The following is a 16,676-nucleotide window of genomic DNA, read 5'->3' as shown; positions in this document are numbered from 1 at the left end:
CGCGTATGTTGCTGAGCGCAAATAATTGACAACACCAGTAACGTCTGCTTATCTCAATATAACTGTCGATGATGCACAGATTATGATGCGTCACTGCCAATAAACAATGGATTATAAACTCTGTATCATTGAGGAGGCGTCCTGTTGAATCAAAAATATGATACAGTTATTTCTGTCATTTCATTATCAGAAATCAATGAATATGAAAATACTCTAACCCAACTCATATATTTTTTTTAAATGGGACCCATATAACTTCTTTCGACTATGGACCCATAAGCAACAATGGTCACCGAAAATATTGAGGCAAAATTCTAAAACTGATATAATAACAATTTTAATTCATAAATAAAGTACACAATGATAATTCGCAAAAATAAAAAATAGTCAATAGATTTGAATTTTTAAAAAAAAGATATAAATATATCTCAGACAGGAAATCAAAAAGTGTGTATACACTGAAGGTTTGTTTGTCTGTCTGTCATGTATATATGATGGAGATTTATCACAGAATGTTTCTTGTTCTATCTTGGATCTTTTGGTCCCTTAAATCACAGCTTTTTGTATGTGACAGCCTCTGGTGAATCGGATCTCATAAGACGTCCTGGTTGGTGGATCAAATCGACTATGAAGCATCGGGGTGGGAATTTCTGGGCTCCGGGCTAGGGAGAAAAAGTTATTGAATTATTTGTAATAGAAGAAATAGAGTATTATTGTAAAATACCTACTGTCAAATCATTTAGAATTTTTAAAAATACTCCAATTAGTTTACTAGGTTCATAGGAAATAAGTGAAACAGTGCCAATACAATTCACTATTTGTGGTTGATGAACTCATGAAATTAGAGCCAAAATAACATTAACAAAAATAAATCCCGTGTGAATATTGATGATTTTTGCAAATTGCTGTGCTACTTCATCAGAATTATATTCGAATGAAAAAAAAATTGTCAAGTCTCTTACCTGTTCAGGTGTCTCAGGTAACATGACCTCATTCCATGCTCGGTTGTATTCTCCTCTAGTCAGAGTACATGGTAGCGCAATTCTGTCCGCAAGAGCCTGCGATTCAAAATACACCAATAAGGAATGATAATAGAATCTTCAATTCTTGTTCATATAACATTCTGTTTACAAAATAAATAAAAATGTCACTGCTACAGTAGTGTAAACTAATGCATTATTTTGTGTGAAATTTGGCATTTTAAATACTGGTATAAATATTTTAGTTCATAGAGTAAAGATTCAGGTGAATTTATGCAGCACATAAAATGACTTTTTACAGAAGTTAAATTTTAACATTTGTACACAACTACAATTTCATACCTTGAATAGCAAAGCTCTGTGTATGTGAATTCCAGCCTTGATTTTACCAATGGGAACCACATTCGATTTCAATTCAAATTTAACTTGACTAAGAGGAAGTTCCCAGCTAAAGTTTGGCAGTTGTCCTTTCTCAATGCAGCCTCCCATCTTGTCAGCTACAAATCTAAAACACAAATACAAGAACAAGCCATAATACTTTATGTATTAAAAAAAACAATTAAGCAAATGAGCAGCCATATATATAACTTTTCTCCCCAACAGTTATGTTTTACACAGTGAGCCGACTTGTCTAGTGACTTTTTTTAGAACGTTTGGATTTTTTTACTTCTTGTGCCTCACTTACTGTAATCAGGCTTTGACTCATCAGCTGTACATGTTGAAAAATCTTTTTTTAAAGTTTCACCGATTTTGACTTATTAAGACAGAGCTTTGACTTGTTAAGTTTACCTCTTGGAAGTTAAACTTACTCTGACTTTCTAACCGAAAAACTTCAACTTGATATAATAAGGTGCCTGTTACCCTAATTCATAACTTACTGAGCCAGGGCTTTGACTTGTTCGGTGGCTGTAGCTAGCGGTAAGATCCTCTCAGTCACTTCCTCTATGTACTTCACTAGATTGGAGTCGGTCGGGGGATTGAAGGGCTGGTTCTCCGAGTTGGCCAGAGCTTCAGCCTCCTTTTGGAGCTGAGCCTGTAACTCTTCTTCTTTCTGTTTCTCTTCTTTCTCTTTCTGTTTAGATTTTCTACAATATGGACCAAAAAAAACAATCTTAATGACATATAATCATTTTTTAAGTCATATCTGATCTGAAATATTTAGAAGTTTAGTCATTTCTTTTTTCTACTTGCATTCCAGTGAGTTTCTCTGAAACAAAACAAACCAATCTACATGCACATCATGCTAACATGCTCTTAGCAAATTTATCTTCATGCAAAATATTGAGTTATCTGAGATCTAAAATTATTATAATTATTCACTCAGAAAATATACTTAACTTTTCACTGATAGCAAAATCTTTATAGCATACAAAACATACTAATTAAATGTGCAACTTAATATAAAACAGCGACTACATTTACTCATACAGTCAAGTACATTTATAAAGTAATGCTTTCAACGAAGATAGGGTATTTTTTTAAATATCCTATTTCATAAACATAAAAATACAAATAAAATGATAATAAAAAATAAATAAATATGAAATATAATCAGGATATGAACAAAATTGTCCTTTTTTAAAAGGTTGAATTATATATATAATCTAATTAAGGCATCATTAAATTCTATCTTTTTATTAATAGATACATGTTCTTGTTGCATGGGAAATATACAGGTATAATAATATCAGGGGGGACTTTTATCATCTTGCCAGACAAGTCAAGTTATCAAATCTAGCATTCTATTAATTAAAATGCACATACAAAGTACATGTGAATCTAATATTTCATGGAAGTATTGAACATAAAAACTTTATTAAGCATTATTCTAGGGGAAAATGTGCAAACGAATTCCCGAGACTTATAATTATAGTGTTAAGGAGTCATGTATAGAAGTTGGTTACTGCTTATGGTGACCCAACTCCATGCAATGACAGAAATATACAGTGAAACCTTAAATGAATGAACGCTCCATTACAAATTTTACAGAAAGAACTTGAGAGATTTGCAGTATCAAACAGAATTGTTGAAAATCATAGAAAGAGTTTTTACTTTAAGGTACCAGAGATATTTTTTTTTATGCATACTCGATACATATAAACACAACAGAAATTTCTACATGTAATACCTGAGTATGCATTATCAACAGCTTTCTGTCACTATTTAGGGTCTCACTGTATTTCAGACCTATTAAGCATGTTGACCAGGGCTATGATAAAATTACATCAACATATATACTTTAATACACTGGGTTTTTTTTTTTAGCATATCAACCAAAACTGCAAATACTTATATATAAACTAACTAAATAAAAATAAAAATAAATTTAATCAAGCTGCTATTAAGTTGCCAGAAAATCAACATGCTTTTCTGTTCATATATAACCATAAATGCAACCCATAAGGAGATAAAAAAGACAATCTAAGCTTCTAACAAGCCATGACTACACCCAGTTACCATGGTGACACGTAATTGTGTCTGGATAACTGACCTATCGTCATCAGGAATCATGGAGGCACGTCTGCGACCCCTAGAAACAAATAGGTCTCGCACATTCAACTACTGTGTACAAATATGCATGTCAAAAAACTAAAATCGCAATTAAACAACAACTTTGTCTAACATCTAAGAGATCTTTCACTAATTACAGCAAGAGAAAAAAATAATATTAAAGATAAAGCAGAGATTTGATAACACAACAGTTTACAAAGAGAGCCAAAAAACAAAAATGAAAATGTCTAGCTATGAAATAGGAATAATTTAAATAATTGTTGTGATATACTTTAAATACAGTATTTGATGAATTCATGCATCACGCAAAAATGTACACATCTCTAAACATTTGTCTGTTTTTTTTCATAATGCTATGTTGTTTCATTCTTGAAAAAAATATAATTTTCAAATACACTTTATATGTCTATCTCTTTTTTTTCTTCTGGGGGTGGGGGTGGGTGATTATCTGTGAAATTAGCAAAATTACAGTGAACTTTTGGCAGCTTGCAATATTTCTCACAACATTATACATGTATCTAAACCTCATTATCTTGAACTCAGTGGAACCTGAAAAAAACTTTAAGATATCTAATGATTTGCAATATGATTACACAGTTGTTGCCCCAGGACCTCAAACTCACTTCAAAATATCTGTGGTATTCAGGATATCATAATGTTTGTAATATCAGAGTTCAAACTATCTACACTTACAAAAATTTGAATAATTCTGGAGAGAAATGATAATCTAATAGTAAAACTAGGGCACAATAATTACATATCAAAATAAATCATGGCAACTTAATCAAAACACATTTCTTTGATGTGCTTAATTCCGCAGGTGAAATTTAAATACATACCGGTATACATGAAATGTTTTGTACATGTATATAAATTCTTTTTAGGAATAATTAATTTGATAGCAACACCATGGTTAATCACAGAATATAAGATCATGGACATTTAATTAAATGCCAGATATCACATGATATCTAAAGATATCCCACACATTATAACCTCTACCAATAGATATCCACTCACAACAAATTTCAAAATACATGTATATATATAAATGATAATCAGACTGAAAAGCAGCTCTGTAATATAGTGTGAAGGAGATTTGTAAGAGAATATCAAGAATCCTTCTAACATAGATATCCATGTATGTAATACATGTGGTATATATAATATATAAAAAAAATTTGGTGTTTTAGTGCAGATTACATGCAAACCAGTGAACAAGAAGAAGATATCCACACAAAGAAGATTAATTTTTGTGTTGTAGGTGAATTTTGTTTTGTCCTCAGAGATATCAACAAAGAGTTGACAGCCAGCCCATGATAAATAAACAACACAATTAATCCAAAGACTCACAATAAAGAGTAGACTTTACATGCATGTTTTATAGTGAGTGTTATTTGTTTAGATTAAAAGACAATTTTTATAAGTTTTTTCCCCTAATAGACAAACTTTTCAGTTCTGTAAGTTATGTCTAAAGTACGTTGAACATCGTTTTTCACAGAGAATCTTCTACAGAAACTAATTTTTTTTTGCCATGTAAATAAAAGTAAAAAATCCTAAAGAAAAAAATCAAACATCCAATTAATTTTTCATGCTAAACTCTCTCTAACAAAAACACTTTAATATTTGTCACGTAAATAAATCATGCATAAAACTTCTATCAAACTCTTTGTGAAGATTAACAAAAAAACTTCCGTCCCAAGACAAAGGAACTCCTCAGTACTTACGGTGACGTAGGACTAAAGAGGTAAAAAACACAGGAAGGTTTCAATGTGAACATCGTGCAGATCAGTATTAAATCATAAGTGTTCATGAGAACTAGGATCAAGTCAATTCTATGGGATTGTAAAAACTTATTGGGAGATTGACGTACTTTAATAACAAAATATTGTTAGAAAATAAAAAGAATAAAGGGAGAAAAAAAAATAAATGAACAAATTAAAAAATTGTGAGGAGGAATTGTGACGTTGCTGTGAAAAGGTTAGGATATGTGATGTCAATTATACTACCCAGTGTACTGAAGGTAATGATGTGCATTAATAAGTCATTTTTAAAATTACTGTTAGAGTGACATATTCCATGATTCAATTCATAAGTGAACTAAAACCTAGCAACCAAAACATTTTAACTTCCCTATAAACTTAAAAGTGTCTGTGATTTAAAGTCAATTAAATTTAAAAAAAAAAAGTGAAATGTTCTCAACATTATGAACATATTGAGATAGGAGATGGACATACCCTTTTCCTTCCCGGCCGGTCCGAGAGGATTTCCCAGACACATTTGTTTTGGAGTTATCTTTGGTCTCGAGCTCAGGGTTAGAAGCAGACTGGGTGGCCACAGGACTGTAAAATAGATGAACATTTCGTACATGTCATAGATCAGATTATTTATATAAATCTTAACTGGTACATAAAATTCAATAACAAGAAGCTGTGAAAATAAGCTTCAATTTAAATGAATGAGATGAGCTTTCCCAACAAAGATACATTGAGATTTGAAACCCATTTAATCAAAATTGGCTATGAGGTCACATACTCTGCCTTGGCAACAATGAAGAGAATGGGTCTTTTGTCATTAAGTTCTTGCTTGCAGTAATCTTCGATTGACATAAATTTGGTGTTGGGGCGGATTTGTCCTGCATCATAAAAGCCATCTTCTATCAGGTTGGTGGAGCCTGCAAAATACATTTGGAAGTTAAGTTTTACATTGTGAAAACATAAAGAAATAATGTACCAGTAGTTATTTTGGTAATTTTTAGGATTTAATTTGTAACTCCTGCTCTAACAGCAAGAAACCTTATTTGCACTTTGGCAAACTTTCGTAAGTGTGAATTAAGCAAAGAAAAAAAAATTTCATATCGCATTAAAGTCACACTTTAAGCTTAAGCATATCAAAAATATCATTCAATGATGAAATGATACGTACTTAGTTGTCCAGTCAAGGAATATTTTGCTGACAAGTTAGCATCCAACAATCTCTCCAAAGCAACCTCGGCAAAGGGATTCTTTCTGGTTCCAGACACCTGAATTTCTTGCAGGAGATCCATTCCTCTGTTAAAGAACAGTTATTATCAATGCAAAATATTATATATTCTAAACCATATGAATATACAAAAAGAAAAGTATTAGTAATGTTTCAATTCTGGTTCCATAATAGAGAAGGTGGTGAAATAGCTAAAATTGAACATCATTATAACACAATTTATTCTTCAAAAACTGTGCAATGCTAAAAATTTCATTCACTGGATTTGTTTTAAATGCCTACCCTAGTTTGCAGATCTCAATAGCAGTTGGTTCATCTACAGCACAAACAGCCAATGCCCATGCTGCATTACGTCTGACCTCATCATTCCCTGAATGCAACAGCATCACCAAATTCTCTATGCCTCCTGCATTTCGGAACTATAAAGCAATCATAAACTGATAAAAAAACAGAAATATTGAATCAAAATTTTGAAAACTTCTGTACTGCATAGCTTTAAGTATCTGTAAATGTGATAGCTATAGAAACACATACGTCTGATCTAGAATCTGCATCACAAACAAAAGCAGCAACTGCAAGAGATGACTTGGCTTGTACTCTTGTATTTCTGTGGGTTTAAGAAGAAAAACATAAAAAGTGGAATTTACTACATTGTATTTACCGGTATACACTTTTAAAAGGAACATGTATCAGTATTCACAGACCATCAAAAGAAACTTATAAATAGAATTTTATACGAAATACAAACAAGGTTCTTTTTGGCCTCTGAAATTCCCCCATTTAAATTTCTTCTTTAAGTTGTACATTTATTCAAAGAGATATAACTTGTGTGTTCAATTGCTTCCATGTCTAATTCACTATTTGACATTGAGGGCCAAATAGATGAAAACTTTCAGACATACATTAGTACCACTTACTGTGATTTCAGGGGCTCCAGAAGGGCTGTGACCACTCCTTTACCCTGGGCCTCTGAGCGCAGCCCTTCCTCTGTGGCCATGTTGGTCAGTACACAACAAGTGTTGGCCACAGCTTCATCCCGAGAATCCGCCAACAGGTGGATTAAGGTTTCAACTCCATTCAGATTGCTCACCTCTCTGCAAGGATCAAGCATGAAAATTGTCAACAGGTTCTTACTGAGTAATTAAAAATTACAGCAAACACATGTACCGGGATTACACCTTTCTCAGAACAATAATCTTAAATTTTACCCTTTTTAGTCTATGTATTTGTCTTACAATAAATAGTAAATATGCAAACATCATTTTTTTAAATTACAGCAAAAACTTACTGGCAGTTAGTGGAGTTCCCAGCGGTGAGGTTGGCCAGTGCTAGTGTTGCTGCTTCCTTCACATCTCCATTATCAGAGTTGCACAGCTTAATCAGGGGCTGTAGGCCTTCTGTTAAAATTTAAAAGTGAATAATTGTAAATTGTATCTGGTTGTGCTTCTAAAATCAACAATTTTCATAAAAATCAAACAACAACTCAGCGTTTTACAAATCACATGGGACCCCTCTGCCCCTTGACTTACCCCACTCCCTGATGGAGTCTTTACTGAGTAGGTTCTCCGACATGACCCCTAGGGCTTGGGCTGCTGCGGTCTGTACATCGTTGGACTCGTGACTCAGGAGGTGGATCAACATCTTCTCTGCTTCCTGTTCGTGCAGAATCTTTCTGTTTTCAGCTACAAAAAATTATTTTTGCTACAGCTAGAATTCACTTTCATCTTGAAATCACTCTTTAATAAATCAGTGCATGTTTGTCCACAAATAACTAAGAATTTAAAACCAAATTTAACAATGCAGTTTTACCCTTTACTTTAAAAGAAAAAGAAAAAAATATGTACCACTTTTAGCTGATCTGGCGATGGCTTTTGCAGCACACATTTTGACGTCGGGGAGGGTGGGGATGATGGCCTCTCCCGGGGGTGGCTCTTCTTTCTCAGACTCATCCTTCTTACCTGAGGAATATATTTGAAAACAAAATTGAACTGGGCAGGCATATGTGTATCGTTTATGTTAATTAAAGCAGATCTCTTTAATTCTTTAATATTTATAGCCATTTTCTTTATAATTTCAAACTTATGGATTAATTCCGGAGGATTAAATTTAAAAAGGAATTTGTAAGAGCATATGTTACTTATGATATCATGCAAACATTCATGATATCAAAAATCATTCATGAAAAAAATTATAAAATGTGAACAGGCACACATGCAGCAACAATATCAAATAAAATCAATGCATGCAAGTTAAGTGAGATTCCAAGTTATTTTTTAAAATAAGTTTCGTACAGAAACTTACCTGAATTTGTTATTTGTGTTTAAAAACATGCAAACAACAATCACCTGACTTACTTCCCTTTGCACTCTTCTTGGCAGCCCGAGACCCTGCCTTCTTCTCCCCCTTGCCTGTCCCAGCTTTTGGTTCCTCCTCTGGGGGGACCTGGTCTGTGATCAGGGCCACAAGACGCTTTAGTCCCCCTGTCTCTTTAATAAGCTGAATAACATATTTTTAAAACACATGAATTACAGTTGAACTTTGGAAACCTCGACCACAGACACCTCAAAAACCACCGATATTTTGCAGTTATCTAGAAGTCCCTTCCACTTAATCTTTCAGTATTTTACCTTGATATCTCAAATCTTTGTTTATCTTTTTTTTTTTTTTTATCATTTTTCTTCTAGGACTCATGGAGTACAAGATAAAAAGTTTTAAAGGACATTATTCTGATAAATCTGTGAATACCCATACATTTACTGATTTAAACACTAAGCTGTACCAAATATCATCCGTTTTATTCTAACTTAAGACAAGATTACCTCGAGGCTCTCTATGTCTTCCAGGAGATTAGAGAGAACCATTACTGCCATGACATGAAGGTCATTCCATTCAGGATGAGCCACAAAGTCAATCAGCTTTGACATGGCCTCCAGCTCTCGAAGGGCAGATCTATTCTCAGCTGTAAAATAAATAATCAATCTTAAAACACTATTGTTAGTAGACAAAGTTTTATCACTATTTCTTGTTTAATCTTAGAATGATGAGTGTCTGCTGTAGAAGTAAGACTTGAATCTTACAGTCCTGTGAGGCTCTGTCCAAGGCCAACAGTGACAACTTCTGTATGATGGCAAATTCTGACTTAAGCATCTCCAGCAAAGGATTCAGTCCATCTGCATCACGGATGGCAGCTCTAGACTGGTAATCCTAAAAAAATAAGAGAGTCAAATCAATACGATACATGGTCAGTAAATTCAACAATTTGCATAACATTTTTCCTTTCTTATATCGTATATTAGGCATTCATTTAATCTACCAAGCTTTATGAAATATGCCTGTGTGAAAGGTATCAAAATCACACTTCTATCAACTTTCAAAAACAAACACATTTTTTACTGATTAAAAAATTCACACTGCTATCAATTATAATTACAAGTATTCAATCTACAACACTGCTAAAAATTCATGTTATGTGTATACAGTCAACATATCTGCAAATTATAAATCTATTGAACTTAAAAATGAAACTGAAAACAATGTAACCTTACCAATAACAATTGAGCAAGGGCTTCAACACTGTTCTTCTGGACATCTGGATCGCTGGAGCTGAGACATTTAACCAAGGCATCCACTCCCCCACTCTCAAATATTGATGCCTTGCTGCTGAATTCCGTGGCCATGTTGGACAGACCCAGGGCAGAAAACTCATGTACAACTGTGTCTTCTGGAATTCAAACACAATATTGTGATTAAAACAAAAGTTAGATATGAAAGCTTTTTATGTTCATCACGGTTTCCACAGTTTCCAAGCTATAACTTGTTTTCATTGTGCATTTAAACCTAGCTTATACATGCATCTCTAAGGATATTAATGCTATTTTAGCTTGTTTTTCTGTGGCTTGAAATCTTGGAAATCCTGGTTATTAGCATTACTAACCTTCAGGTGCTAATAGCTGAATAAATGCAGGAACAGATTCTTCTCTTTTTCTCAGGAATTTTCTTACTTCAGCTGAAAAAAATATTATTCCAATGTAGAGAAAATTGAAACCACATTTTAAGTTTGCATTATCAATAAGCTCAAGAAGGAAAAAAATAAAAAATAAGATATTTAAACATGTAGATAGTTCTTTATATAAACACCCACGATGAGCTGTCATGACTCCCATTGCCATGCAGGCATTTCTCCGCACTATGCGGTCTTCGCTCTGCATTAACTTTAGCAAGGCCTCTCCTGCTCCCAAGTCTAGCAACTGTTTCTTGTTTTCATCACCTGCAATAATTGAATATAGATATACATGTATATCATGTTACATAATAATAAAGCTAAGAAAACAATTTTACTTATACCATATTGCAAAACAGTATTGAATGTTAATGTATATTCATAAACTGAATTTTTTTTACAAGTTTATACTTGATAAGTCTATTTGTGTTTATATATTCTTGCTATATACATATGAACATATATACTTTTAGCATTTCAAAACATTCTTAAAACCACATATGAATGAAAACTATATCTAGCATTTTTTATCTAATGGACATACATTTACATACATTTGTCAACAAACTTGTAAATGGCTTCGCAGGCTTTAGACTGTACATCTTCTTCAGGACTACTTAGCATCAACACCACAGTCCCTGCCTGTCTGCTCTCCACTGCCAAGGTGTCAAACTAAAATAAAACAAAAAGGAATCCAAGAAAAGTTAAAAATCAAAGAAACAAAACATTTTAGAATTGTAAACCGTGTTGGGGTCAACGAAGGTAACAAAAGTATTTGAATGAAAGTTAGCCAACAGATGGATCGACACCCCATGAAAAGTGGAAATCCCCCCCCCCCCCCCCCCAAAAAAAAAGAGATCTGCCAAAGGGTGTTAATGCAGATAAGATATGAAGAAGAAGGAAAATATAATTAGATAAAGAATCATGTTTAAGTAAACCAAGAGTAAGAGCTAGAGTAAAGATAAAAAAAAATCCACTTCTAAATTCATATAATTAAGGATGTTTGAATATAAAGATATGAACATGGAGTTGACTGTAGAGATAAAAAATCTTATCCAAATTGCTCATCCTGTTACACAAATCCCCAAAACATTTTTCTCTGCATTTATGTACAGTTTCTTATATGGAGATAAATAATTTATAGATCGATAGTTACCACATCATCCGGTGGTGGTTTCTTGTCTTCTTTAACCTTCTTGCCCATTGTGGATCTGCAGTGTGAAAATTAAGATTGCGATTAAACATATGTAGCGTGCTCATGGTTATAAGAAGAGCAAAACAGCTTTCTTTAGTTTGATAAAAGTTGCTCCTAAGATATTATTTAATGTTAAAATTAAAGTTAGAAAACAGAATAATGTACTTTTGATTGATACGTGAACAAATAAGATGTTAATTCTGATAAATATCTTCATTTCTAAAAAAAGCAGTACATATTTTTGTTCAACATTTTATCTTTGCAGTTGTGAACGAACACGTTAAACCGGGTAACTAGATTTACCGAAATACCCGTGATTTACCGAAATGCCCGATGAAAACACCGAAATACCCTTCAAAAACACCAAAATGCCTCATTTGAGCACAAATATTTAACATCATAGTTTGAATCTAAGTGTTTATATGTATTTCCCCAATTTTCAGTTTGATAATGTAAGTAATTTGACATAAATAGCAATTTTTAAACATGTGTAGACATTGGGTTAACATGGTTAAGAACGATAACTCTTGCATGAATTGCTTTTCAATCAAATAGAGGGGTGTAATTTTATTCCCAGAATAAAATAACTAAGAATTAAAAATAACAGTTTATTAGCTTTTATTTTTTAATATCATATAATAATTTGACATGATAATATGAAAATTTAATGAAAGACTTGTCTTTCTTGGAAGAATTGCATTTTAATCAATAACCACGAAAATCGGCTGATTTATCCAAAAAATTAACTTTATATACAATAACTATCTATATAAAATACTAAACATACACTCTTTTTGGCGTAATAATGGGCATTTTGGTGTTTTCACCGGGTATTTTGGTGTTTTCACCGGGTATTTCGGTAAATCCCGGGTATTTCGGTAATTCTATGTACCGCGTTAAACCGTTTACTTATCAACTTAGTGCTCGTTTTCGACGATTTTGAATTCTTTTAGAAGAGATTTGTTTATATAACTTTAGAAAATAGTAAAAATTAACTTAATCAATACTACTGCACCTTTGTTTTGGAGCTAAAACAGTTGTTGTATACTAATCCTTGCTGTGCTTCAATTTACATGTCCACCATTGTGCTTTTGTGTTGTTGCTAAATGACGTCACCGATTTATGTGTACTTTTCATACTGACTTGTGACTTGTAGCGGGAAAGCGAGGACTGAGAAAAAAATGTTTGATATAGACTATACTCTAGCATCTAGGCTTAGATGTGTCTACAGTTTTGTCTATGTACATGAGTGGTCGTTATTGTAATACATCTCATCAATTTCTATATATTTTTGGTTGATGTTTAATTGATAGATATGATAGCAGGTGCGTGCTCCGCAAGGGACTTTAAAAAAAAGAAAGATTTTAAGCTGAGGGTAATCGGTGTTAAAACGCTGCAGCGTGATATTACAAGAGTTTACCTTTGCAGCATTCATAATATGTTTTCATCTTGATTATTAATACTTTCAAAATCCATGAAATGTTTTGCATGATAAAATAGCAGGAAAGACAACTCTGTTAACCATGCATGATAAGGCAGTTATGGGGAATTGTGTTTATAGCTAAGAATCTAGACATTGTATGAGGACCATGTACAAGTGTTGTAATATGAATGCATATGGTATTATTAATGGCTGTTAATCTGATAGATCAGGGTCCCTGATTGAAATAGCTGGAAATGTATGATTGACCACATGAATTTTATATCCACACAAATGAACTGCATGCACATTTGTGATCTCTAACTAATTGGAGCTAAGGATCCCACATTCTTTATCTGTTTCTTTTAGAAATTGAATATTAAGCTACATTTATGCCACATTAATAAGATCATAGATCAAGATATTTTAGGTATATAAAGACATTTTCTCAGAAGACTGGACTTAGAAGTGATAATGTAAGCCCTCGCTCAATACATCTCACTTTCTTGAATCGTTTAATTGAGATGGAATAAGGACTTGATATCTTCATGTTATATACAATGCATACTACCAGGGACGTATATACGTCCCTGATACTGCATGTCTTGAATTATCCCTTTATTGATAAGATGAGATTTCCAAAACTCATGCATTAGAAAGAGTGACATCAGTTATTATCCCAGTCTCTCCAAGTTATTATTATAGTCAGCTTGCAAACTTTGACATTTTTGCCACTGGCAATTTTTTTTCAAAATTGGCAAAAAGAAATTCAAATGTGACGAAAACCAAATTTTTGTAACACCGCGTGTGTAAAACTTGATATATTTTGTTTCTATTTCTCAACCTATGAATTTTCATAGGGGGTTATCTCTCAAAACTTGAGGTGGATATCTCGTTATTAATTATAGCTAAAGGTCTGTAGCTCTCAGTCAGAAAGAAAAAAATTGGATGTAAAATCATGACTGTTAATTGACTTCAAAATGCACACAGCAACACTGGATATATTAAGTTCATTATTTTAAGCTATGCTAAAAAACTGATACTTTCAAGATATAAGAATTAAGTTTCATCATTCATGAAAAGTGAAATACTTTAAGTGAGAATTATTTGTTACCATTTTATTATAAGATTTTATTTATATAGTTGAGAGATTGACAGAAAGATAGAAATTCTTTATATTTACAGAAATAAAGAATAAAGTATTTTGCCATAAAGCTACTGGACATGAACAGTGGAGCTGCATGATGGACAGTTCAGCTTAATGCCAGTAGACTGTCTGAAGCGAGAATGCAACATATATCACGAATGCCTTATGATGATAGAATCAGGTACCGGTATATGCACATGAATTCTCCCTTGAAAGTTCAAAGCACAAAATTTTTTTTATAATCTTAATACAAGATAATACATAACTAACTACATGTACATGTGTACTTTATTATATCGATGTTCTATTTTTTTCTTGTACAACATTTTGGATGGTTCCCCTTTTGGCATAACTGCATGATGCATTCTCATCACAGCATGGTTTTTAAGTATTTGTTGGGTAATTAAGCATTTGGTATATAAAAAATAATCTTTCATGGGTTAAGTGCCAGAATGATGGTGGGCTTATTTGTATATTTTTTATGGATGGAATTTTTTTGTCGATACAGTGCCAATTTAATTAATTAAGCATACACAACTGGTTGATTACCGGAACATGTATAGGCAGTTTTTGGAGTCGGGCAATTCCAAAGTAAAAAATTTATTTCGCAAAAATGTGACTGGCTTTTAAAATCATATCATATTTGCTTCACAAAAAAGATAATTATGTACATAATTGATTCAAATAATAAACTTTCATTCATTCAATCATGCAGAGCAACGTTTTGATTGTCGGAAGAATTTTCTTGTTCATGCATGTATTAAATACAGCTAAGGTGTAATAAAATATCTTTTTTTTTTAGATATTGGATTTCATGTTGATTTACTAAGGATGGTGTTGGATGATCTGATCGATGATCTATAATGCAAAAGTCAGGTTTTATATATTCAGTTGATTATTGGCTATTATCTTTTTTATGATCTCCTACATTAGTTTTCATGATATTGCAGTTTTATTGATATGTAAATTAATTTGCAGATAAGCAATTTAAGTTTTTTTTTTTTTTTTATTTGAAGTACAATATTAAGGATTATGGTTGTATAAGACACCTGTCAATGTTGATGGGATACAAGTACATTAAAATTAATATCATTTTAGAATTTTCAAATTTCACAATATTAGACCAAAAAACAAAAAAATAATAAGTAAAAATTATAAAAGCCAAAGCATGTTTTGAATTCATGACTTGCAGATTCGTTGTTAATGTACGCTCTAATCCATTGGGCTACACTTATAGAAAGAAAAATAATGTATACTTAATTATACTTAATTTTGGTGTTTATTTCGATAGGAAGTACATCACATTAATATGGAGGTGTCCCATATTTCACCTTTAAGAATTATTTTAATACATGTACCTGGTAAATTAAAACCTGGCATATATATTTTTTACATACAGGTAGTCTTTAAGTTCTTACATTCATTTGTAATTTGCTTTTATAACAAGCTGATAATCAAATTCCAGTATTGTTCCAATAATCTTTAGAAGATCAAGATCTCAGAGTTCAGAGATAGGTTATAATGCATCTCTCTCTCTCTCTCTCTCTTTCCTTCTCTCTCTCTCTGAAGGAGATAAACTAGTTACATGGTTATTGCTATGCATAAAGAAATCTGGATTTGAGCTGAATGTTCTAATTTTTTTCAGTCATGGATATTAAATCATTTATTCTGATTCAGAATGAAGGATAAAAGCCAGTTTGAAGATGAAGTGAGGGAGGGGATGTTTGCTGTTGGCTTTACATGAGTTTTTATCTGTATTGGTGTAAACGCTTTGACACCTGTGGCACCCATGTCATATTTCCTTTTTGATTTTGATAAACTCAAACAATTTCTTCTTGTCTCCCACCCATTCATAAGTCATACAGCTTGGCGAGATTTAGACGGCATCAAATGATTTCACAGCTTTAATGTTAAAAATCACTAGTCATTTCTCTGTGCAACTGGCTCCAAGGACCTGTCAATTCAAAGGAGTTTACTGCACTTAGTGGGGGAAGTCTAGAACTTAGTTTATCTTCTGAACCAATCTTGGATGTTTACCTAATCGGCCTAAATGTTTACAACAGTTTAATAGGCTTTGCTCATCTCATGGGCAATATGGCATAATGAAGATTTACGGCAGGTCTTTATTTATATACAACACAATTAAAGTCCCCGGCAACCCCTCCTTCACCTTTCCCCACTTGACAGTGGCGACATGGGTGTTTTTTGTCGGAAGGTTCGATACCTTTTGTCACAGATGATCTCGACCATATGGCATACTTGATCCTTTGGGGTAATTTGCTGACACAGGGCAAGTTATAAACAATTCACTCATAAAGAGCACTGCAAACAATTCATTCACCAGGTACAGTACAACCCAGCTCTCTTTGTTCTTCATACACTGTAACTCATAATCTTTTATTTAGAAAACCCAATTTTAATACGTTCAATTAAGAGACACT

At 32.8% G+C, this 16,676-nt stretch overlaps 1 protein-coding gene across 5 annotated transcripts; it reads right to left on the bottom strand.

Annotated features, from left to right (window-relative positions):
• Positions 1 to 321: 321 nt before the first annotated feature.
• Positions 322 to 12,822, bottom strand: LOC105327398 (armadillo repeat-containing protein 3). Of its 5 annotated transcripts, none has more exons than XM_034447917.2 (24): positions 12,684 to 12,822; positions 11,630 to 11,684; positions 11,028 to 11,145; positions 10,615 to 10,740; positions 10,408 to 10,479; positions 10,019 to 10,194; positions 9,551 to 9,677; positions 9,293 to 9,432; positions 8,819 to 8,969; positions 8,318 to 8,431; positions 8,003 to 8,155; positions 7,762 to 7,870; positions 7,391 to 7,567; positions 7,008 to 7,080; positions 6,756 to 6,892; positions 6,417 to 6,541; positions 6,027 to 6,165; positions 5,729 to 5,833; positions 5,219 to 5,230; positions 3,472 to 3,510; positions 1,859 to 2,065; positions 1,323 to 1,485; positions 963 to 1,058; positions 322 to 662 (listed from the first exon to the last, which is right to left on the bottom strand). In XM_034447917.2, the coding sequence occupies exons 2-24, from the start codon at positions 11,675 to 11,677 to the stop codon at positions 552 to 554; spliced, it is 2,718 nt and encodes a 905-aa protein (XP_034303808.2). In that variant the 5' UTR covers positions 11,678 to 11,684; positions 12,684 to 12,822; the 3' UTR covers positions 322 to 551. The 5 variants fall into 5 exon arrangements, with proteins under 5 accessions (XP_034303808.2, XP_034303809.2, XP_034303810.2 ...); XM_034447918.2 differs by having other exon boundaries at positions 8,828 to 8,969; XM_034447919.2 differs by lacking the exon at positions 5,219 to 5,230.
• Positions 12,823 to 16,676: the final 3,854 nt, after the last annotated feature.

Source organism: Magallana gigas, chromosome 2 (genome assembly GCF_963853765.1).
Source record: "Magallana gigas chromosome 2, xbMagGiga1.1, whole genome shotgun sequence".
NCBI lineage: Eukaryota > Metazoa > Mollusca > Bivalvia > Ostreida > Ostreidae > Magallana > Magallana gigas.
Note: the sequence above shows the minus strand (reverse complement) of the source record. Positions and strands in the feature narration are given on the sequence as shown.